The 23926-nt window shown below is 49.3% G+C and overlaps 1 protein-coding gene across 2 annotated transcripts; it reads left to right on the top strand.

Annotated features, from left to right (window-relative positions):
* Window positions 1-341: 341 nt before the first annotated feature.
* BICDL2 (BICD family like cargo adaptor 2) lies at window positions 342-23926 on the top strand. Of its 2 annotated transcripts, XM_075831498.1 has the most exons (9): window positions 342-632; window positions 1419-1634; window positions 5419-5535; window positions 9980-10126; window positions 10329-10505; window positions 19911-20054; window positions 20168-20298; window positions 22915-23035; window positions 23453-23926. In XM_075831498.1, the coding sequence occupies exons 1-9, from the start codon at window positions 342-344 to the stop codon at window positions 23600-23602; spliced, it is 1494 nt and encodes a 497-aa protein (XP_075687613.1). In that variant the 3' UTR covers window positions 23603-23926. The 2 variants fall into 2 exon arrangements, with proteins under 2 accessions (XP_075687613.1, XP_075687614.1); XM_075831499.1 differs by lacking the exon at window positions 19911-20054 and having other exon boundaries at window positions 383-632.

Genomic DNA, 23926 nt, shown 5'->3' with positions numbered 1-23926 from the left:
GCTGGTGGAGTCACTGTGTACATACATTACATTACTTATCCTGTACTGATCCTGAGTTACATCCTGCATTATACTCCAGAGCTGCACTCACTATTCTGCTGGTGGAGTCACTGTGTACATACATTACATTACTTATCCTGTACTGATCCGGAGTTACATCCTGTATTATACTCCAGAGCTGCACTCATTATTCTGCCTCTTTCAGAGCTGAAATCTCTACCCTGATATAGCCGGGACGTGGACCCTGTGGTCGGCAGCTTCTTCAGGGGGTCGGGATACTCCTCGTTTGACTGCTTTTTCACCTTTCTCCATTATATTTGTTCTCCAGTTTACTCCGTCTAATGACCTCAGGAGACGCGGAGACTCGAGAGGGCGCCCCCCACAGCTGGGATGGTGGCATGGCTTCTCCCACCATGGAGGAACATTTTTACCCATTCTTGATAGAAAGACGACCCTCCTACCTAGAAGAGGATGACGAGGAGCGGCGGGAGGAAGACCTGAGTCTCGCCCTGGAAAGGAAGGACAAGGACCTTCTCCTGGCAGCAGAACTCGGTAAAGCTCTTCTGGAGAGGAACGACTACCTGGAAAAAAGCCGGGAGGCCCTAGAGGAGGAACTGAGAGAAACCCAAGAGGTGAGCGGAGGGCGGCTATGCCTGATATATATCCTCTACTTGTCTGATACTCCAGTCACATCCAGAGCTGCAGTCACAATTCTGCTGTTCGTGTGCTATACTCCAGTCACATCTAAAGTTTGTCACGATTCACGTAGATTCCCATGGTGCTTCCGTTTTGCACTTTTTCAGCCTGCAAATATTAGGGAGCGAAAATGAAAAACTGCGTCGCTAAAAAAACGCCATGTCGCTCCTTGAGGTGTTTTCCGTATTTCACAGCGTCGTGCAGCCGCAGGCCGGTTTTACCGAGGAATACACTTGGATTACGGATTTGAGGCAGATTTGTGTAGAAACGTGTATAACATCTGAAAGGTGTGAAAGGCGCCCGGAGGTTCTACGTGAGCAGATAGTCACCCGTGTTTACCACATTAAACCAGCGCCATCTAACAACACAGTTGCCGGTCGGAGTGCGGGGATATCCGGTCACTACGATCGCTCGTAGTCGGTGGTTTGTCGCCGTTTACACGGAGAGATGTGCTGCCGACCAGCCACCATTTTTTTTTGCCGCATAAAATATGCGATCAGTGGACGATCGAGTGCTCGATCATTCATCGGCTGACCTTTTCCCTGTACGCAGCTAGTTCGCCTGATCGTTGGCTCGTGTAAAATGACGGTTTTGACGTTTCGTTAGTGACCACCTGCAGTGCATTGTGGGAGAAATAGAACTACATGTCCCACAATGCAACGTGCATCCCTCCCCTCCCCATGGAGATATGAGATCCAACCGGATCATGTTTTGTGTTGCAGCGTCTGGAGCAGGAGAAGCACGCGCTTCGCCTAAAGATGGAGGCGAAAGATGGCGAATGGAAAGCGCAAATCACGGACCTGGAGAGCGACCTGACCGAGGCCCGACTACAAATACGACAACTGGCGTCCGAGCACAAGGACTGCGGCCGGGAGAGCGCGAGCGCCGTGCAGGAGCTGTCCGAGCAGAACCAGAGGCTCATGGAACAGGTGGTGCAGGTGAGCGGGTCGTAGCACACCAGGCTTAGATACAGCAGACCGTATCACACAGGATCGGATTAGATACACAGCAGACCGTATCACACAGGATAGGACTAGATACACAGCTCAGCAGGGAGTATCACACATGATAGGATTAGATACACAGCTCAGCAGACAGTATCACACATGATAGGATTAGATACACAGCTCAACAGGGAGTATCACACATGATAGGATTAGATACACAGCTCAGCAGACAGTATCAAACATGATAGGATTAGATACACAGCTGAGCAGACAGTATCACACATGATAGGATTAGATACAGTGGCTGAGCAGACAGTATCACACATGATAGGATTAGATACAGTGGCTGAGCAGACAGTATCACACATGATAGGATTAGATACACAGCTTAGCAGACAGTATCACACATGATAGGATTAGATACACAGCTCAGCAGGGAGTATCACACATGATAGGATTAGATACACAGCTCAGCAGACAGTATCACACATGATAGGATTAGATACACAGCTCAGCAGACAGTATGACACATGATAGGATTAGATACAGCAGCTCAGCAGACAGTATCACACATGATAGGATTAGATACACAGCTCAGCAGACAGTATCACACATGATAGGATTAGATACACAGCTCAGCAGACAGTATCAAACATGATAGGATTAGATACATGGCTCAGCAGACAGTATCACACATGATAGGATTAGATACACAGCTGAGCAGACAGTATCACTCATGATAGGATTAGATACACAGCTCAGCAGACAGTATCACACATGATAGGATTAGATACACAGCTCAGTAGACAGTATCACACATGATAGGATTAGATACACAGCCCAGCAGACAGTATCACACATGATAGGATTAGATACACAGCTCAGCAGACAGTATCACACATGGTAGGATTAGATACAGCAGCTCAGCAGACAGTATCACACATGATAGGATTAGATACACAGCTCAGCCGACAGTATCATACATGATAGGATTAGATACACAGCTCAGCAGACAGTATCACACATGTTAGGATTAGATACACAGCTCAGCAGACAGTGTCACACATGATAGGATTAGATACAGTGGCTCAGCAGACAGTATCACACATGATAGGATTAGATACACAGCTCAGCAGACAGTCAGGTTTGGTCATTCTGATCGTAAAAGTGAAATGAAGTAAGGTGTGTGAAGGGCTTAGATACAAGTTACATACATGTTCGGGCCTGTGGTCAGTGTAGCAGTAATGGGGACAGAATCCTCTTATCATGTAATCCTATAATCCGGAGTGCTGGGGGAGGGGTGACAGCTGGTGGCTCTGCCGCCCTCTAATCCTCAGGACTGGGGGGGGTGTCGTGATATCAGGGCGGCAGTTCCCGGCGTCAGGCCCCCAGGTATCACAGGCCTCTCACCCGCTGCTGTTCTCTGGTGTTCACTACATGCCCTCCGCGATCATACACCGTATGTAGCAGTCAGTATCACACATGATAGGATTAGATACACAGCTCAGCAGTCAGTATCACACATGATAGGATTAGATACACAGCTCAGCAGTCAGTGTCACACATGATAGGATTAGATATACAGCTCAGCAGACAGTATCACACATGATAGGATTAGATACACAGCTCAGCAGTCAGTATCATACATGATAGGATTAGATACAGGGCTCAGCAGACCGTATCACACATGATATGATTAGATACACGGCTCAGCAGTCAGTATCATACATGATAGGATTAGGTACACAGCTCAGCAGACAGTATCACACATGATAGGATTAGATACAGTGGCTCAGCAGACAGTATAACACATGATAGGATTAGATACACAGCTCAGCAGACAGTATCACACATGATAGGATTAGATACAGGGCTCAGCAGACAGTATCACACATGATAGGATTAGATACACAGCTCAGCAGACAGTATCACACATGATAGGATTAGATACAAAGCTCAGCAGACAGTATCACACATGATAGGATTAGATACACGGCTCAGCAGACAGTATCACACATGATAGGATTAGATACAGTGGCTGAGCAGACAGTATCACACATGATAGGATTAGATACAGTGGCTGAGCAGACAGTATCACACATGATAGGATTAGATACACAGATCAGCAGACCGTATCACACATGATAGGATTAGATACACAGCCCAGTAGACAGTATCACACATGATAGGATTAGATACACAGCTCAGCAGACAGTATCACACATGATAGGATTAGATACACGGCTCAGCAGACAGTATCACACATGATAGGATTAGATACACAGCTCAGCAGACAGTATCACACATGATAGGATTAGATACACAGCTTAGCAGTCAGTATCACACATGATAGGATTAGATACACAGCTCAGCAGACAGTATCACACATGATAGGATTAGATACACAGCACAGCAGACAGTATCATACATGATAGGATTAGATACACGGCTCAGCAGACAGTATTACACATGATAGGATTAGATACACAGCTCAGCAGACAGTATCACACATGATAGGATTAGATACAGTGGCTGAGCAGACAGTATCACACATGATAGGATTAGATACAGTGGCTGAGCAGACAGTATCACACATGATAGGATTAGATACAGCTCAGCAGGCAGTACCACACATGATAGGATTAGATACACAGCTCAGGAGACAGTATCACACATGATAGGATTAGATACACAGATCAGCAGACAGTATCACACATGATAGGATTAGATACAGCGGCTCAGCAGACAGTATCACACATGATAGGATTAGATACACAGCTGAGCAGACAGTATCACACATGATAGGATTAGATACACAGCTCAGCAGACAGTATCACACATGATAGGATTAGATACACAGCTCAGCAGACAGTATCACACATGATAGGATTAGATACAGCAGCTCAGCAGACAGTATCACACATGATAGGATTAGATACACAGCTCAGCCGACAGTATCATACATGATAGGATTAGATACACAGCTCAGCAGACAGTATCACACATGTTAGGATTAGATACACAGCTCAGCAGACAGTGTCACACAGGATAGGATTAGATACAGGGCTCAGCAGACAGTATCACACATGATAGGATTAGATACACAGCTCAGCAGACTATCACACATGATAGGATTAGATACACAGCTCAGCAGACAGTATCACACATGATAGGATTAGATACACAGCTCAGCAGACAGTATCACACATGATAGGATTAGATACACAGCTCAGCAGTCAGTATCACACATGATAGGATTAGATACACAGCTCAGCAGACAGTATCACACATGATAGGATTAGATACAGTGGCTCAGCAGACAGTATCACACATGACAGGATTAGATACACAGCTCAGCAGACAGTATCACACATGATAGGATTAGATACACAGCTCAGCAGACAGTATCACACATGATAGGATTAGATACACAGCTCAGCAGACAGTATCACACATGATAGGATTAGATACACAGCTCAGCAGACAGTATTACACATGATAGAATTAGATACACAGCTCAGCAGACCGTATCACACATGACAGGATTAGATACAGTGGCTCAGCAGACAGTATCACAAATGATAGGGTTAGATACAATGGCTCAGCAGACTGTATCACACATGATAGGATTAGATACAATGGCTCAGCAGACAGTATCACACATGATAGGATTAGATACAGTGGCTCAGCAGACAGTATCACACATGACAGGATTAGATACAGTCTTCTCTGGGGGGGGGTCGTGTGTAATAATCGGTCTCTTCTCTCTCTTTAGACCTCTCTGCTGGAAAAGTCTCTCACTCTGCAGCTGGAGTGTCTGAGAGAAGAAAACCGAGAGCTGATACTGAGACGAGGACAGTTCACCCCCGTGCTGCAAAGTCTGCAGAGCGAGGTGAGGGGATCATGTCATACAGCAGATGATGAGAGTGCAGTGTGGGGTCAGATAAGTGAGGATACATGGAGGATGATGAGAGTGCAGTGTGGTCGATGAAAGTGCAGTGTGGTCGATGAGAGTGCAGTGTGACGACTGTGCAATGTGAAGGATAAGAATGCAGTGTGGGGTCAGATAAGTGTGGCTACGTGGATGATGATAGTGCAGTGTGGATGATGAGAGTGCAGTGTGGATGATGAGAATGCAGTGTAAATTATGACCGTGTAATGTGGATGATGAGAATGCAGTGTGGATGATAAGGGTTTAGTGTGGATGACAGTGCAGTGTGGATGATGAGCATGCAGTGTGGGGTCAGTTACGTGAGGATAATGACAGTGCAGTGTGGATGATGAGAATGCAGTGTGGGGTCATATAAGTGAGGATACATGGAGGATGGTGAGAGTGCAGTGTGGATGATGACAGTGTAGTGTGGATGACCGTGCAATGTGAAGGATAAGAATGCAGCGTGGATGATGAGAATGTAGCGTGGATGATGAGAATGTAGCGTGGATGATGATAATGCAGTGTGGGGTCAGATAAGTGAGGATACATGGAGGATGATGAGAGTGTAGTGTGGATGATGAGATTGCAGTGTGGAAGATAAGAATGCAGTGTGGATGATAGTGTAGTGTGGATGATGAGAATGCAGTGTGGATGATAGTGTAGTGTGGATGATGAGAATGCAGCATGGACGATGACAGTGCAGTGTGGATGACAGTTCAGTGTGAAGGATAAGAATGCAGCGTGGATGATGAGAATGCAGTGTGGGGTCAGATAAGTGTGGATGATGAGAATACAGTGTGGATGATGTTGAGAATTCAGTGTAGATGATGAGAATGCAGTGTGGACGAGGACAGTGCAATGTGGATGATGAGAATGCCGTGTGGATGCTAAGGGTTTAGTGTGAATGACTGTGCAGTGTGAAGGATAAGAATGCAGTGTGGATGATGAGAATGCAGTGTGGGGTCAGATAAGTGAGGCTACATGGAGGATGTTGAGATTGTAGTGTGGATGTTGAGAGTGCATTGTAGACGATGACAGTGCAGTGTAAATGATGATCGTGCAGTGTGGGCGATGACAGTGCAGTGTGGATGGCAGTGCAATGTGGATGATGAGAATGCAGTGTGGGGTCAGATAAGTGAGGCTACATGGAGGATGTTGAGAGTGCAGTGTGGATGTTGAGAGTGCATTGTAGATGATGACAGTGCAGTGTAAATGATGATCGTGCAGTGTGGGCGATGACAGTGCAGTGTGGATGGCAGTGCAATGTCAATGATAAGAATGCAGTGTGGATGATGAGAATGTAGCGTGGATGATGACAGTGCAGTGCGGATGATGGGAATGCAGTGCGGATAATGAGAATGCAGTGTGGATGACAGTGCCGTGTGGATGATGTTAAGGCAGTTTGTATGATGACAGTGCAGTGTGGATGATGAGAATGCAGTGTGGGGGGGTCAGATGAGAGTGCAGTGTGGGCGATGACAGTGCAGTGTGGATGACAGTGCAGTGTGGATGATGAGAATGCAGTGCGGGTGATAAGAATACAGTGTGGTTGATGAGAATGCAGTGTGGGTAATGAGAATGCAGTGTGGATGATGATAATGCCATTTGTATGATGACAGTGCAGTGTGGATGATGAGAATGCAGTGTGGGGTCAGATAAATGTGGATACGTGGATGATGATGATAGTGCAGTGTGGATGATAGTGCAATGTGGATAATGAGAATGCAGTGTGGGGTCAGATGTGAGGATACATGGAGGATGATGAGAATGCAGTGTGAATGATGATGAGAATTCAGTGTAGATGATGAGAATGCAGTGTAAATGACGACAGTGTAATGTGGATGATGAGAATGTAGCGTGGATGATGAGAATGCAGTGTGGATGAGAAGAATGCAGTGTTGGGTCAGATAAGTGAGGATAGATGGAGGATGATGAAAATGCAGTGTGGATGATTAGAATGCAGTGTGGGGGGGGTCATATAACTAAGGATACATGGAGGATGATGAGAGTGCAGTGTGGATGATGAGAGTGCAGCGTGGACGATGACAGTGCAGTGTGGATGACAGTTCAGTGTGAAGGATAAGAATGCAGCGTGGATGATGAATGCAGCGTGGATGATGAGAATGCAGTGTGGATGATGAGAATGCAGTGTGGGGTCAGATAAGTGAAGATGATGAGAGTGCAGTGTGGATGGTGAGAATGCAGTGTGGATGATGAGAATACAGTGTGGGGTCAGATAAGTGAGGATGATGAGAGTGCAGTGTGGATGATGAGAATGCAGTGTAGGGTCAGATAATTGAGGATACATGGAGGATGGTGAGAGTGCAGTGTGGATGATGACAGTGCAGTGTGGATGACCGTGCAATGCGAAGGATGAGAATGCAGCGTGGATGATGAGAATGTAGCGTGGATGATGAGAATGCAGTGTGGATGAGAAGAATGCAGTGTGGGGTCAGATAAGTGAGGATACATGGAGGATGATGAGAGTGCAGTGTGGATGATGAGAATGCAGTGTGGATGATGAGAATGCAGTGTAGGTTCAGATAAGTGAGGATACATGGAGGATGGTGAGAGTGCAGTGTGGATGATGAGAATGCAGCATGGACGATGACCATGCAGTGTGGATGACAGTTCAGTGTGAAAGATAAGAATGCAGCGTGGATGATGAGAATGCAGTGTGGATGAGAAGAATGCAGTGTGGGGTCATATAAGTGAGGATACATAGAGGATGATGAGAGTGCAGTGTGGATGATGAGAATGCAGCATGGACGATGACAGTGCAGTGTGAATGACAGTTCAGTGTGAAGGATAAGAATGCAGCGTGGATGAGGAATGCAGCGTGGATTATGAGAATGCAGTGTGGATGATGAGAATGCAGTGTGGGGTCAGATAAGTGAGGATGATGAGAGTGCAGTGTGGATGGTGAGAATGCAGTGTGGATGATGGTGAGAATTCAGTGTAGATGATGAGAATGCAGTGTGGACGAGGACAGTGTAATGTGGATGATGAGAATGCAGTGTGGATGATAAGGGTTTAGTGTGAATGACAGTGCAGTGTGAAGGATAAGAATGCAGTGTGGATGATGAGAATGTAGCGTGGATGATATGAGAATGCAGTATGGGGTCAGATAAGTGAGGATACCTGGAGGATGATGAGAGTGCCGTGTGGATGATGAGAATTCAGTGTAGATGATGAGAATGTGGTTTGGATGATGACAGTGTAATGTGGATGATGAGAATGCAGTGTGGACGATGACAGTGCAGTGTGGATGACAGTGAAATGTGAAGGATGAGAATGCAGTGTGGATGAGGATAATGCAGTGTGGATGATGATAATGCAGTGTGGGGTCAGACAAGTGAGGATACATGGAGGATGATGAAAGTGCAGTATGGATGATGAGAGTGCAGTGTGGATGATAAGGGGTTAGTGTGGATGACTGTGTAGTGTGAAGGATAAGACTACAGTGTGGATGATGAGAATGCAGTGTGGGGTCAGATAAGTGAGGATACATGGAGGATGATGAGAGTGCAGTGTGGATGATGAAAATGCAGTGTGGATGATGATAATGCAGTGTGGATGATGAGAATGCAGTGTGGGGGTCAGATAAGTGAGGATACATGGAGAATTATGAGAATGCAGTGTGGATGATGAGAATGCAGTGTGGACGATGACAGTGCAGTGTGAAGGACAAGACGGCAGCGTGGATGATGAGAGTGCAGCGTGGATGATGAGAGTGCAGCGTGGATGATGAGAATGCAGTGTGGACGATGACAGTGCAGTGTGGGGTCAGATAAGTGAGGATACATGGAGGATGATGAGAGTGCAGTGTGGATGATGAGAATGCAGTGTAGGGTCAGATAAGTGAGGATACATGGAGGATGATGAGAGTGCAGTGTAGATGATGAGAATGCAGTGTGGATGATGATGAGAATTCAGTGAAGATGATGACAGTGTAATGTGGATGATGAGAATGCAGTGTGGGGTCAGATAAGTGAGGATACATGGAGTATGATGAGAGTGCAGTGTGGGTGATAAGGGTTTAGTGTGGATGACAGTGCAGTGTGAAGGATAAGACTGCAGTGTGGATGACGGGAGTGCAGTGTGGATGATGAGAGTGCAGATGATGAGAATTCAGTGTGGACGATGACAGTGCAGTGTGGATGGCAGTGAAATTTGAAGGATAAGAATGCAATGTGGATGATGAGAATGCAGTGTGGGGTCAGATAAGTGAGGATACATGGAGGATGATGAGAATGCAGTGTGGGGTCAGATAAGTGAGGATACATGGAGGATGATGAGAGTGCAGTGTGGGGTCAGATGAGTGCAGTGTGGATGATGAGAGTGCACTGTAGATGATTGCAGTGTAGTTGTACACTGCTCAGCTCTCTTGTTTGTTGTATAGAACGCTCTCTTGCTGGAGAAGAAGATAGACATGGAGTCTCAGATTAAAAATCTTCGGGAGGTCAATGAGAGTGGACAGATGATGATGTTCCGCCTGAAAGAGACAGTCCTGCAGCAGGAGAGACAGCAGAACGGGACAGAAGCAAAGGTAACAAGTGAAAGGGACAGAGGGTGAGAAACTGAGAAGCTGTCCCTAGAGTCCCGTCACATCACAAATCTGTATGGAAAACACCCTGACCCGGTGCAAAATATTCCATCCACGTCATGTCCCTGGATCTCACCATCAGACAGTCCTTAATACTAGACTGTTCCTTACGATGAAGCATTAAGAAGATGAATGTCTCTTCCAGTTGCAGGAAAAACAGTTAGAAGTTGAGGGTCTAAGAGAAAGTCAGAGATCACTGCAGACACAAGTGCAAGATCTCCAGGACGAGCTGAAGCTGAGAGACAGTCACCTGCCTATGCAAGACAGCCAGCACTCTCTACATTCTGAGATGCAAGAGACATCAAGTGGCCCAGAACATGAGGTGAGGAACCTTCAAATCTGCCACCTCATCACTCCACCACATCACCCCATCATCAGTCCTCCACATCACCCCATCATCAGTCCTCCACATCACCCCATTATCTGCACTCCACATCACCCCATCATCTGCACTCCACATCACCCCATCATCTGCACTCCACATCACCCCATCATCTGCACTCCACATCACCCCATCATCTGCACTCCATCACCCCATCATCTGCACTCCACATCACCCCATCATCTGCACTCCACATCACCCCATCATCTGCACTCCACATCACCCCATCATCTGCACTCCACATCACCCCATCATCAGTCCTCCACATCACCCCATCATCTGCACTCCATCACCCCATCATCTGCACTCCACATCACCCCATTATCTGCACTCCACATCACCCCATCATCTGCACTCCACATCACCCCATTATCTGCACTCCACATCACCCCATCATCTGCACTCCACAACACCCCATCATCTGCACTCCACATCACCCCATCATCTGCACTCCACATCACCCCATCATCTGCACTCCACATCACCCCATCATCTGCACTCCACATCACCCCATCATCTGCACTCCACATCACCCCATCATCTGCACTCCACATCACCCCATTATCTGGACTCAACATCACCCCATCATCTGCACTCCACATCACCCCATCATCTGCACTCCACATCACCCCATCATCTACACTCCACATCACCCCATCATCTGCACTCCACATCACCCCATTATCTGCCCACCCCATCACCCCATTATCAGTCTCTACATCACCCCATCATCAGTCCTCCACCTCCCCCTATTATCTGCCCTCCACATCAACCCCATCATCAGCCCTCCACATCACCCCATCATCAGTCCTCCACATCACCCCATCATCAGTCCTCCACATCACCCCATCATCAGTCCTCCACATCACCCCATTATCTGCCCTCCACATCACCCCATTATCTGCCCTCCACATCACCCCATCATCAGTCCTCCACATCACCCCATCATCAGCCCTTCAAATCACCCCATCATCAGTCCTCCACATTACCCCATTATCTGCCCTCCACATCACCCCATCATCTGCCCACCACATCACCCCATCATCAGTGCTCCACATCACCCCATCATCAGTCCTCCACGTCACCCCATCATCAGTCCTCCACATCACCCCATTATCTGCCCTCCACATCACCCCATTATCTGCCCTCCCCATCACCCCATTTTCTGGCCTCCCCATCACCCCATTATCTGCCCTCTTCATCACCCCATTATCTGCCCTCCTCATCACCCCATTATCTGCCCTTCACATCACCCCACTATCTGCCCTCCCACATCACCCCATTATCAGTCCTCCCCATCACCCCATTATCAGTCCTCCCCATCACCCCATTATCTACCCTCCACATCACCCCACTATCTGTCCTTCACATCACCCCACTATCTGCCCTCCACATCACCCTTTTATCTGCCCTCCACATCACCCTTTTATCTGCCCTCCACATCACCCCATTATCAGTCCTCCACATCACCCCTTTATCTGCCCACCGCATCACCCCATCATCAGTCCTCCACATCACCCCATCAGTCCTCCACATAACCCCATCATCAGTGATCCACATCACCCCATCATCAGTCCTCCACATCACCCCATCATCAGTCCACATCACCCCATCATCAGTGCTCCACATCACCCCATCATCAGTGTTCCACATCACCCCATCATCTGCCCACCACATCACCCCATCATCAGTCCACCACATCACCCCATCATCAATCTTCCACATCACCCCATTATCTGCCCTCCACATCACCCCATTATTTGCCCTCCACATCACCCTATTATCTGCCCTCTACATCACCCCATTATCTGCTCTCGACATCACCCCATTATCTGACCTCCACATCACCCCATTATCTGTCCTCCCCATCACCCCATTATCTGCCCTCTTCATCACCCCATTATCTGCCCTCCTCATCACCCCATTATCTGTCCTCCCCATCACCCCATTATCTACCCTCCCCATCACCCCATTATCTGCCCTCCCCATCACCCCATTATCTACCCTCCACATCACCCTATTATCTGCCCTCTTCATCACCCCTTTATCTGTCCTTCACATCACCCCATTATCTGCCCTCCCCATCACCCCATTATCTGCCCTCCCCATCACCCCATTATCTGCCCTCTTCATCACCCCATTATCTGCCCTCCTCATCACCCCATTATCTGTCCTCCCCATCACCCCATTATCTACCCTCCCCATCACCCCATTATCTGCCCTCCCCATCACCCCATTATCTGCCCTCTTCATCACCCCATTATCGGCCCTCTTCATCACCCCATTATCTGCCCTCCCCATCACCCCATTATCTACCCTCCCCATCACCCCATTATCTGCCCTCCACATCACCCCATTATCTGCCCTCCACATCACCCCATTATCTGCCCTCCCCATCACCCCATTATCTGCCCTCCACATCACCCCATTATCTGCCCTCCACATCACCCCATTATCTGCCCTCCACATCACCCCATTATCTGCCCTCCCCATCACCCCATTATCTGCCCTCCACATCACCCCATTATCTGCCCTCCCCATCACCCCATCATCTGCACTCCACATCACCCCATTATCTGCCCTCCACATCACCAAATTATCTGCCCTCCCCATCACCCCATTATCTGCCCTCCACAACACCCCATTATCTGCCCTCCCCATCACCCCATTATCTGCCCTCCACATCACCCCATTATCTGCCCTCCTCATAGGGCTGGACGATTATAACCTAAATCAAAATCACGATTAATTGAACATGTGACCTCGATTACGATTATTGACCGATTATTTAGGGCACGCTCCCTACTTGCATATTACACCACTGAATTAGTATTTATCCCCCTGAACCTGCTGTATATAATATACCCCCCTGACACTGCCCCCACACAGTATAATGCCCCCATAGCTGCCCCCCCCACAGTATAATGCCCCATAGCTGCGCCCACACAGTATAATGCCCCATAGCTGCGCCCCACAGTATAATGCCCCCATAGCTGCCCCCACACAGTATAATGCCCCATAGCTGCGCCCCACAGTATAATGCACCTATAGCTGCCCCCACACAGTATAATGCCCCCATAGCTGCTCCCCACACAGAATAATGTCCCCATAGCTGCCCCCACACAGTATAATGCCCCCATAGCTGCCCCCACACAGTATAATGCCCCCATAGCTGCCTCCACACAGTATAATGCCCCATAGCTGCCCCCCCCCCACAGTATAATGTCCCCATAGCTGCCTCCACACAGTATAATGCCCCCATAGCTGCCTCCACACAGTATAATGCCCCCATAGCTGCCCCCACACAGTATAATGTCCCCATAGCTGCCCCCACAGTATAATGCCCCCATAGCTGCCTCCACACAGTATAATGTCCCCATAGCTGCCTCCACACAGTATAATGTCCCCATAGCTGCCTCCACACAGTATAATGTCCCCATAGCTGCCCCCACACAGTATAATGTCCCCATAGCTGCCCCCACACAGTATAATGTCCCCATAGCTGCCTCCACACAGTATAATGTCCCCATAGCTGCCTCCACACAGTATAATGCCCCCATAGCTGCCTCCACACAGTATAATGTCCCCATAGCTGCCTCCACACAGTATAATGTCCCCATAGCTGCCCCCACACAGTATAATGTCCTCATAGCTGCCACCACACAGTATAATGCCCCCATAGCTGCCTCCACACAGTATAATGTCCCCATAGCTGCCTCCACACAGTATAATGTCCCCATAGCTGCCTCCACACAGTATAATGTCCCCATAACTGCCCTCCACACAGTATAATGTCCCCATAGCTGCCTCCACACAGTATAATGTCCCCATAGCTGCCTCCACACAGTATAATGTCCTCATAGCTGCCTCCACACAGTATAATGCCCCATAGCTGCCTCCACACAGTATAATGTCCCCATAGCTGCCCCCACACAGTATAATGTCCCCATAGCTGCCTCCACACAGTCTAATGTCCCCATAGCTGCCTCCACACAGTATAATGTCCCCATAGCTGCCCCCACACAGTATAATGCCCCCATAGCTGCCCCCACACAGTATAATGCCCCCATAGCTGCCTCCACACAGTATAATACCCCATAGCTGCCCCCACACAGTATAATGCCCCCATAGCTGCCCCCACACAGTATAATGCCCCATAGCTGCCCCCACACAGTATAATGTCCCCATAGCTGCCCCCACACAGTATGCCCCATAGCTGCCCCCACACAGTATAATGACCCCATAGCTGCCCCACACAGTATAATGCCCCCATAGCTGCCTCCGCACGGTATAATGTCCCCATAGCTGCTCCCCACACTGAATAATGTCCCCATAGCTGCCCCCACACAGTATAATGCCCCATAGCTGCCCCCACACAGTATAATGACCCCAATAGCTGCCTCCACACAGTATAATGTCCCCATAGCTGCCTCCACACAGTATAATACCCCATAGCTGCCTCCACACAGTATAATGACCCCAATAGCTGCCTCCACACAGTATAATGCCCCCATAGCTGCCTCCACACAGTATAATGTCCCCATAGCTGCCTCCACACAGTATAATGACCCCAATAGCTGCCTCCACACAGTATAATGTCCCCATAGCTGCCTCCACACAGTATAATGTCCCCATAGCTGCCTCCACACAGTATAATGTCCCCATAGCTGCCTCCACACAGTATAATGCCCCCACACAGTATAATGCCCCCATAGATGCCTCCACACAGTATAATGTCCCCATAGCTGCCTCCACACAGTATAATGTCCCCATAGCTGCCTCCACACAGTATAATGCCCCCACACAGTATAATGCCCCCATAGATGCCTCCACACAGTATAATGCCCCCATAGCTGCCTCCACACAGTATAATGCCCCCACACAGTATAATGCCCCCATAGATGCCTCCACACAGTATAATGTCCCCATAGCTGCCTCCACACAGTATAATGTCCTCATAGCTGCCTCCACACAGTATAATGTCCCCATAGCTGCCTCCACACAGTATAATGTCCCCATAGCTGCCTCCACACAGTATATGCCCCCATAGCTGCCCCCACACAGTATAATGCCCCCACAGCTGCCTCCACACAGTATAATGTCCCCATAGCTGCCTCCACACAGTATAATGCCCCCATAGCTGCCTCCACACTGTATAATGCCCCATAGCTGCCCCCACACAGTATAATGTCCCCATAGCTGCCTCCACACAGTATAATGCCCCCATAGCTGCCTCCACAGTATAATACCCCCATAGCTGCCCCCACACAGTATAATGTCCCCATAGCTGCCTCCACACAGTATAATGTCCTCATAGCTGCCTCCACACAGTATAATGTCCCCATAGCTGCCTCCACACAGTATAATGTCCCCATAGCTGCCTCCACACAGTATAATGTCCCCATAGCTGCCTCCACACAGTATACTGTCCCCATAGCTGCCCCCACACAGTATAATGTCCCCATAGCTGCCCCCACACAGTATAATGCCCCCATAGCTGCCACTACACAGTATAATGTCCCCATAGCTGCCACTACACAGTATAATGTCCCCATAGCTGCCCCCACACAGTATAATGCCCCCATAGCTGCCCCCACACAGTATAATGCCCCCATAGCTGCCTCCCCACACAGTATAATGCCCCCATAGCTGCCTCCACACAGTATAATGCCCCCATAGCTGCCCCCACACAGTATAATGCCCCCATAGCTGCCCCCCACACAGTATAATGCCCCCATAGCTGCCCCACACAGTATAATGCCCCCATAGCTGCCCCCCACACAGTATAATGCCCCCATAGCTGCCCCACACAGTATAATGTCCCCATAGCTGCCTCCACACAGTATAATGTCCCCATAGCTGCCTCCACACAGTATAATGCCCCCTGACACTGCCCCCGCACAGTATAATGCCCCCATAGCTGCCGCCACACAGTATAATGTCCCCATAGCTGCCCCCACACAGTATAATGCCCCCATAGCTGCCTCCACACAGTATAATGCCCCCATAGCTGCCTCCACACAGTATAATGTCCCCATAGCTGCCTCCACACAGTATAATACCCCATAGCTGCCCCCACACATTATAATGTCCCCATAACTGCCTCCACACAGTATAATGTCCCCATAGCTGCCTCCACACAGTATAATGTCCCCATAGCTGCCCCCACACATTATAATGTCCCCATAGCTGCCCCCACACAGTATAATGTCCCCATAGCTGCTCCCACACAGTATAATGTCCCCATAGCTGCCTCCACACAGTATAATGTCCTCATAGCTGCCTCCACACAGTATAATGCCCCCATAGCTGCCTCCACACTGTATAATACCCCATAGCTGCCCCCACACACTATTATGCCCCCATAGCTGCCCCCACACATTATAATGCCCCCAAACACTATAATGCCCCCATAGCTGCCCCCATACAGTGTAATGCCCCCATAGCGGCCCCCACAGTATAATGCCTCCATAGCTGCCCCCACACAGTATAATGCCCCCATAGCTGCCCCCACACAGTATAATGTCCCCATAGCTGCCTCCAGACAGTATAATGCCCCCATAGCGGCCCCCACAGTATAATGCCTCCATAGCTGCCCCCACACAGTATAATGTCCCCATAGCTGCCCCCACACAGTATAATGTCCCCATAGCTGCCTCCACACAGTATAATGTCCCTATAGCTGCCCCCACACAGTATAATGTACCCATAGCTGCCTCCACACAGTATAATGCCCCCATAGCTGCCTCCACACAGTATAATGTCCTCATAACTGAACCCCACACAGTATAATGCCCCCATAGCTGCCCCCACACAGTATAATGTCCCATAGCTGCCTCCACACAGTATAATGCCCCCATAGCTGCCCCCACACAGTATAATGTCCCCATAGCTGCCCCCACAGTATAATGCCTCCATAGCTGCCCCCACACAGTATAATGTCCCCATAGCTGCCCCTACACAGTATATTGTCCACATAGCTGCCCCCACACAGTATAATGTCCCCATAGCTGCCCCCACACAGTATAATGCCCCCATAGCTACCCCCACACAATATAATGTCCCCATAGCTGCCCCCACACAATATAATGTCCCCATAGCTGCCCCCACACAGTATAATGCCCCCATAGCTGCCCCTACACAGTATAATGCCCCATAGCTACCCCCACACAGTATAATGCCCCCATAGCTGCCTCCACACAGTATAATGCCCCATAGCTGCCCCCACACAGTATAATGCCCCCATAGCTGCCCCCACACAGTATAATGCCCCATAGCTGCCCCCACACAGTATAATGTCCCCATAGCTGCCTCCACACAGTATAATGTCCCCATAACTGCCTCCACACAGTATAATGCCCCCATAGCTGCCACCACACAGTATAATGTCCCCATAGCTGCCGCCACACAGTATAATGCCCCCATAGCTGCCTCCACACAGTATAATGTCCCCATAGCTGCCTCCACACAGTATAATGTCCCCATAGCTGCCCCCACACAGTATAATGCCCCCATAGCTGCCCCCGCACAGTATAATGTCCCCATAGCTGCCTCCACACAGTATAATGTCCCCATAGCTGCCTCCACACAGTATAATGTCCCCATAGCTGCCTCCACACAGTATAATGTCCCCATAGCTGCCCCCACACAGTATAATGCCCCCATAGCTGCCCCCACACAGTATAATGCCCCTGTAGCTGCCTCCACACAGTATAATGTCCCCATAGCTGCCCCCACACAGTATAATGCCCCATAGCTGCCACCACACAGTATAATGCCCCCATAGCTGCCCCACACAGTATAATGCCCCCATAGCTGCCTCCACACAGTATAATGCCCCTGTAGCTGCCTCCACACAGTATAATGCCCCTGTAGCTGCCTCCACACAGTATAATGTCCCCATAGCTGCCTCCACACAGTATAATGTCCCCATAGCTGCCCCCACACAGTATAATGCCCCCATAGCTGCCCCCGCACAGTATAATGTCCCCATAGCTGCCTCCACACAGTATAATGTCCCCATAGCTGCCTCCACACAGTATAATGCCCCATAGCTGCCGCCACACAGTATAATGCCCCATAGCTGCCGCCACACAGTATAATGCCCCCATAGCTGCCCCACACAGTATAATGCCCCCATAGCTGCCCCCACACAGTATAATGTCCCCATAGCTGCCCCCACACAGTATAATGCCCCATAGCTGCCACCACACAGTATAATGCCCCCATAGCTGCCCCACACAGTATAATGCCCCCATAGCTGCCTCCACACAGTATAATGCCCCTGTAGCTGCCTCCACACAGTATAATGCCCCTGTAGCTGCCTCCACACAGTATAATGCCCCTGTAGCTGCCCCCACACAGTATAATGCCCCTGTAGCTGCCTCCACACAGTATAATGCCCCTGTAGCTGCCCTCACACAGTATAAGGCTGACGGTTCCCATTTGGTTTCTTTTTCCTGAAGACGCAGATACCGTTAAGACCAGGACATAACTGAACAATAAAAAAACAAAATGCGCAAGATGGCGTCGGTTATCTGCTCTGAATTACGGTTTCATTTTTTTTCTTCTGATTAATTGCCCAGCCCTATCTTCACATCACCCAACTATCTGCCCTTCACACCACCCCATCATTACTCCTCCACATCACCCAACTATCTGCCCTTCCCACCACCCCATCATTACTCCTCCACATCACCCAACTATCTGCCCTTCCCACCACCCCATCATTAGTCCTCCACATCACCCAACTATCTGCCCTTCCCACCACCCCATCATTAGTCCTCCACATCACCCAACTATCTGCCTTTCCCACCACCCCATCATTAGTCCTCCACATCACCCAACTATCTGCCCTTCACACCACCCCATCATTACTCCTCCACATCACCCAACTATCTGCCCTTCCCACCACCCCATCATTAGTCCTCCACATCACCCAACTATCTGCCCTTCCCACCACCCCATCATTAGTCCTCCACATCACCCAACTATCTGCCCTTCCCACCACCCCATCATTAGTCCTCCACATCACCCAACTATCTGCCCTTCCCACCACCCCATCATTAGTCCTGCACATCACCCAACTATCTGCCCTTCACACCACCCCATCATTAGTCCTCCAGATCACCCCAAACTATCACCCCATCATCATGATGATGATCTGCACAGAGTGGCATCTAAACTGCGGCTCACACATAGATGAAGCAGTTCTGGTTCTGTAGGACTAATAACGGTACAGATAATCGTCCAGATGATCCCCTAATGTCATGGAATCCTGTGTGTCGCCCCCTAAAGGAGCTTTCGTCCTGCCCATCTCTATTATATCATGTTTCTCATTCTCAGAGCGCCTCAATGAACCCCTCACTTCAGTTTGGGGGACAGACGAGAGGAGTTTCTGCTGCTAGTCACATGTCCTCATATAAAACCCAAAGAGAAAGAGAAGTGATCCAGGAGAAGGAAGAGGAGATTGTCAGGCTGCAGGATCTGGTGAGGACATATATATATATATATATATATATATATATATATATATATATATATGCTCATAGACTGTATATAGGGTCTCCACTCCTCACACCTAATGTCCACTCTCTTCATAGGTCAACCTTCAATTTATAGAGATAAAATCTCTGCAACAGGAACTTCAGAAACTACGGGAAATGTTTCAGCAGAATGACCGCGACACCGTCCTGAGACAAGCCGTGTCCGACCGCGATGAAGCCATTATGAAGTGAGGAGGAACTGAGTGACTACAGTGCCAGGGGATGAGAAGTAGATGACCAGTGACTGAAATGAGAAGTAGATGACCGGTGACTGAAGTGAGAAGTGGCTGACCGGTGACTGGGATGAGAAGTGGCTGACCGGTGACTGGGATGAGAAGTAGATGACTGGTGACTGGGATGAGAAGTAGATGACCGGTGACTGCGATGAGTTGTAGATGACCGGTGACTGGGATGAGTCGTAGATGACCGGTGACTGGGATGAGAAGTGGATGACCGGTGACTGGGATGAGTCGTAGATGACCGGTGACTGGGATGAGAAGTGGCTGACCGGTGACTGGGATGAGAAGTAGATGACTGGTGACTGGGATGAGAAGTAGATGACCGGTGACTGCGATGAGTCGTAGATGACCGGTGACTGGGATGAGTCGTAGATGACCGGTGACTGGGATGAGAAGTAGATGACTGGTGACTGGGATGAGAAGTAGATGACCGGTGACTGCGATGAGTCGTAGATGACCGGTGACTGGGATGAGTCGTAGATGACCGGTGACTGGGATGAGAAGTGGATGACCGGTGACTGGGATGAGAAGTGGCTGACCGGTGACTGGGATGAGAAGTAGATGACTGGTGACTGGGATGAGAAGTAGATGACCGGTGACTGCGATGAGTCGTAGATGACCGGTGACTGGGATGAGTCGTAGATGACCGGTGACTGGGATGAGTCGTAGATGACCGGTGACTGGGATGAGAAGTGGATGACCGGTGACTGAAGTGAGAAGTGGCTGACCGGTGACTGGGATGAGAAGTGGCTGACCGGTGACTGGGATGAGAAGTAGATGACTGGTGACTGGGATGAGAAGTAGATGACCGGTGACTGCGATGAGTCGTAGATGACCGGTGACTGGGATGAGTCGTAGATGACCGGTGACTGGGATGAGAAGTGGATGACCGGTGACTGGGATGAGAAGTGGATGACCGGTGACTGGGATGATGTAGAAGTGGATGACCGGTAACTAGGATGATGTAGAAGAGGATGACCGGTGACGGAGATGACGTAGAAGTGGATGACCGGTGATTGGGATGATGTAGAAGTGGATGACCGGTGACTGGGATGACGTAGAAGTGGATGACCGGTGACTAGGATGATGTAGAAGTGGATGACCGGTGACTGGGATGAGAAGTAGATCACCGGTGACTGGGATGAGAGGTGGATGACCGGTGACGAGGATGATGTAGAAGTGGATGACCGGTGACGAGGATGATGTAGATGTGGATGACCGGTGACTGGGATGATGTAGAAGAGGATGACTGGTGACTGGGATGATGTAGAAGAGGATGACCGGTGACTAGGATGATGTAGAAGTGGATGACCGGTGACGGGGATGATGTAGAAGTGGATGACCGGTGACTAGGATGATGTAGAAGAGGATGACCGGTGACGGGGATGATGTAGAAGTGGATGACCGGTGACTAGGATGATGTAGAAGAGGATGACTGGTGACGGAGATGACGTAGAAGTGGATGACCGGTGATTGGGATGATGTAGAATTGGATGACCGGTGAAGTGGATGATGTAGAAGTGGATGACCGGTGACTGGGATGTTGTAGAAGTGGATGACCGGTGACTGGGATGATGTAGAAGTGGATGACCGGTGACTGGGATGATGTAGAAGAGGATGACCGGTGACTGGGATGATGTAGAAGAGGATGACCAGTGACTGGGATGATGTAGAAGTGGATGACCGGTGACTGGGATGATGTAGAAGTGGATGACCGGTGACTGGGATGATGTAGAAGTGGATGACCGGTAACTGGGATGATATAGAAGTGGATGACCGGTGACTGGGATGATGTAGAAGTGGATGACCAGTGACTGGGATGATGTGGATGACCGGTGACTGGGATGATGTAGAAGTGGATGTCTGGTGACTGGGATGATGTAGAAGTGGATGTCTGGTGACTGGGATGATGTAGAAGTGGATGACCGGTGACTGGGATGATGTAGAAGTGGATGACCGGTGACTGGGATGAAGTAGAAGTGGATGACCGGTAACTGGGATGATATAGAAGTGGATGACCGGTGACTGGGATGATGTAGAAGTGGATGACCAGTGACTGGGATGAAGTAGAAGTGGATGACCGGTGACTGGGATGATGTAGAAGTGGATGTCTGGTGACTGGGATATGACAATATAGACCAGTAATGGTCAATCAGATATATTTTGGGGCCTCAAATGGAGTCCTTGGCTCCAGCCACGTTCATCCATAGCTGGGTAAGCGGATGGACGTCTGTAATGACTAAAAATTCTAGAGCTGTTCTTAATTTAAGTCAAATACATTTGGAGGGAACACGGTCCAGGTATATAAGAGACTCCATACACCCACTATGTGTAGAAACACAGCGCCCCCTACAGAGCAGGCGATGGGGCTGAGCATACAGAAGTTCATGTCTGATAACTGTCCTGGAAAAGGCAGCTGCACCGTATCAATTTGCTTGGTCCTGGGGGCTACACATCAGGCTCATGAGGGCCACCTCTTTGCTCTAGATGGTGTCATTGGCAGCAGATCTTGCTATGATTGATGTCTCACACTCCGTGGTCCTGATTGCTGCTTTTCATCCACAGGAAAGGAGAGCTGGAATTGGAGTTGGCAAAATGTCGCCTGGAGAAGGAGTCGATGAGTCGGCAGCTTCTCAGCGCGGTGGAGCAGAAAGTGTTACTGAGCCAGGAGCTGGAGGCATGGCAGGTGAGGCACAGACGAGCAGAATAAAGCTGCCCAGAGTCTTCTCTTACTGTGGACAATAGTGCTGCCCCCTACGTGACCAGCCTTGCCCCATATCAGTGGAGCCGGGGCCGACCGCTCCTATGTCTGTGCCACCTTAGTCAGTGACTAACAAGCATCAGCGACAACCTGTAGATACTTTCTACCCTTCTCTGTATATGCTTGTACCATGAAGGCCACCTCTCTGCGTTGCTGTAGAGAATACAGGTAATGCAGTTGGCTCCGCCCTTATTCTATAACTACTATATGTCAGTGAATGACATCTAACCTGTCCCATCCTGGGGGTAAGATTTTGGGGGTACTGGTGCATGTTGTAGCCGGAGCTGTTGGGGTTCTGGTCAGATTTCCATGCGTTGACCTTTGTTACTGTTCTCCGCACAGGACGATATGCAAATTGTGATCAACCAGCAGTTGAAGTCCCAGCGAGAGCAGGAGAAGACCTCCGAGACCTCACCATCCACCCCCATCAGAAGAGACAGCCGCAGAACGCCACGTGATGGGGGCATCTTCTCCATCTTCAGGAGGATCTAAGAAGACGTCCTCCATGTCTATATCTGCCAGCACAGGAGATCCAAACCTTCTCTAATATATAACACCCAATGGGTGATCAGAGCAATCTGCACAGACCAAAGTGATCAGCTGACTCTAATATGTCACCCTGCAGTGGGAGGAGCCAGCTTCATGTCACCCTGCAGTGGGAGGAGCCAGCTCCATGTGTCATATAGCCCTCTGTATGTCACCCTGCAGTGGGAGGACCAAGCTCAAGTGTCCATGTGGTAGTGAGAGGGGGCTGCACAGAATGATTGAGCAGCGATTGTATGACTATGTATATACCCTCCGTTATGTATATAAATA

This window comes from Rhinoderma darwinii, chromosome 6 (genome assembly GCF_050947455.1).
Source record: "Rhinoderma darwinii isolate aRhiDar2 chromosome 6, aRhiDar2.hap1, whole genome shotgun sequence".
Taxonomy (NCBI): Eukaryota; Metazoa; Chordata; class Amphibia; order Anura; family Rhinodermatidae; genus Rhinoderma; species Rhinoderma darwinii.
This window is presented reverse-complemented; position numbering and strand designations above follow the sequence as displayed.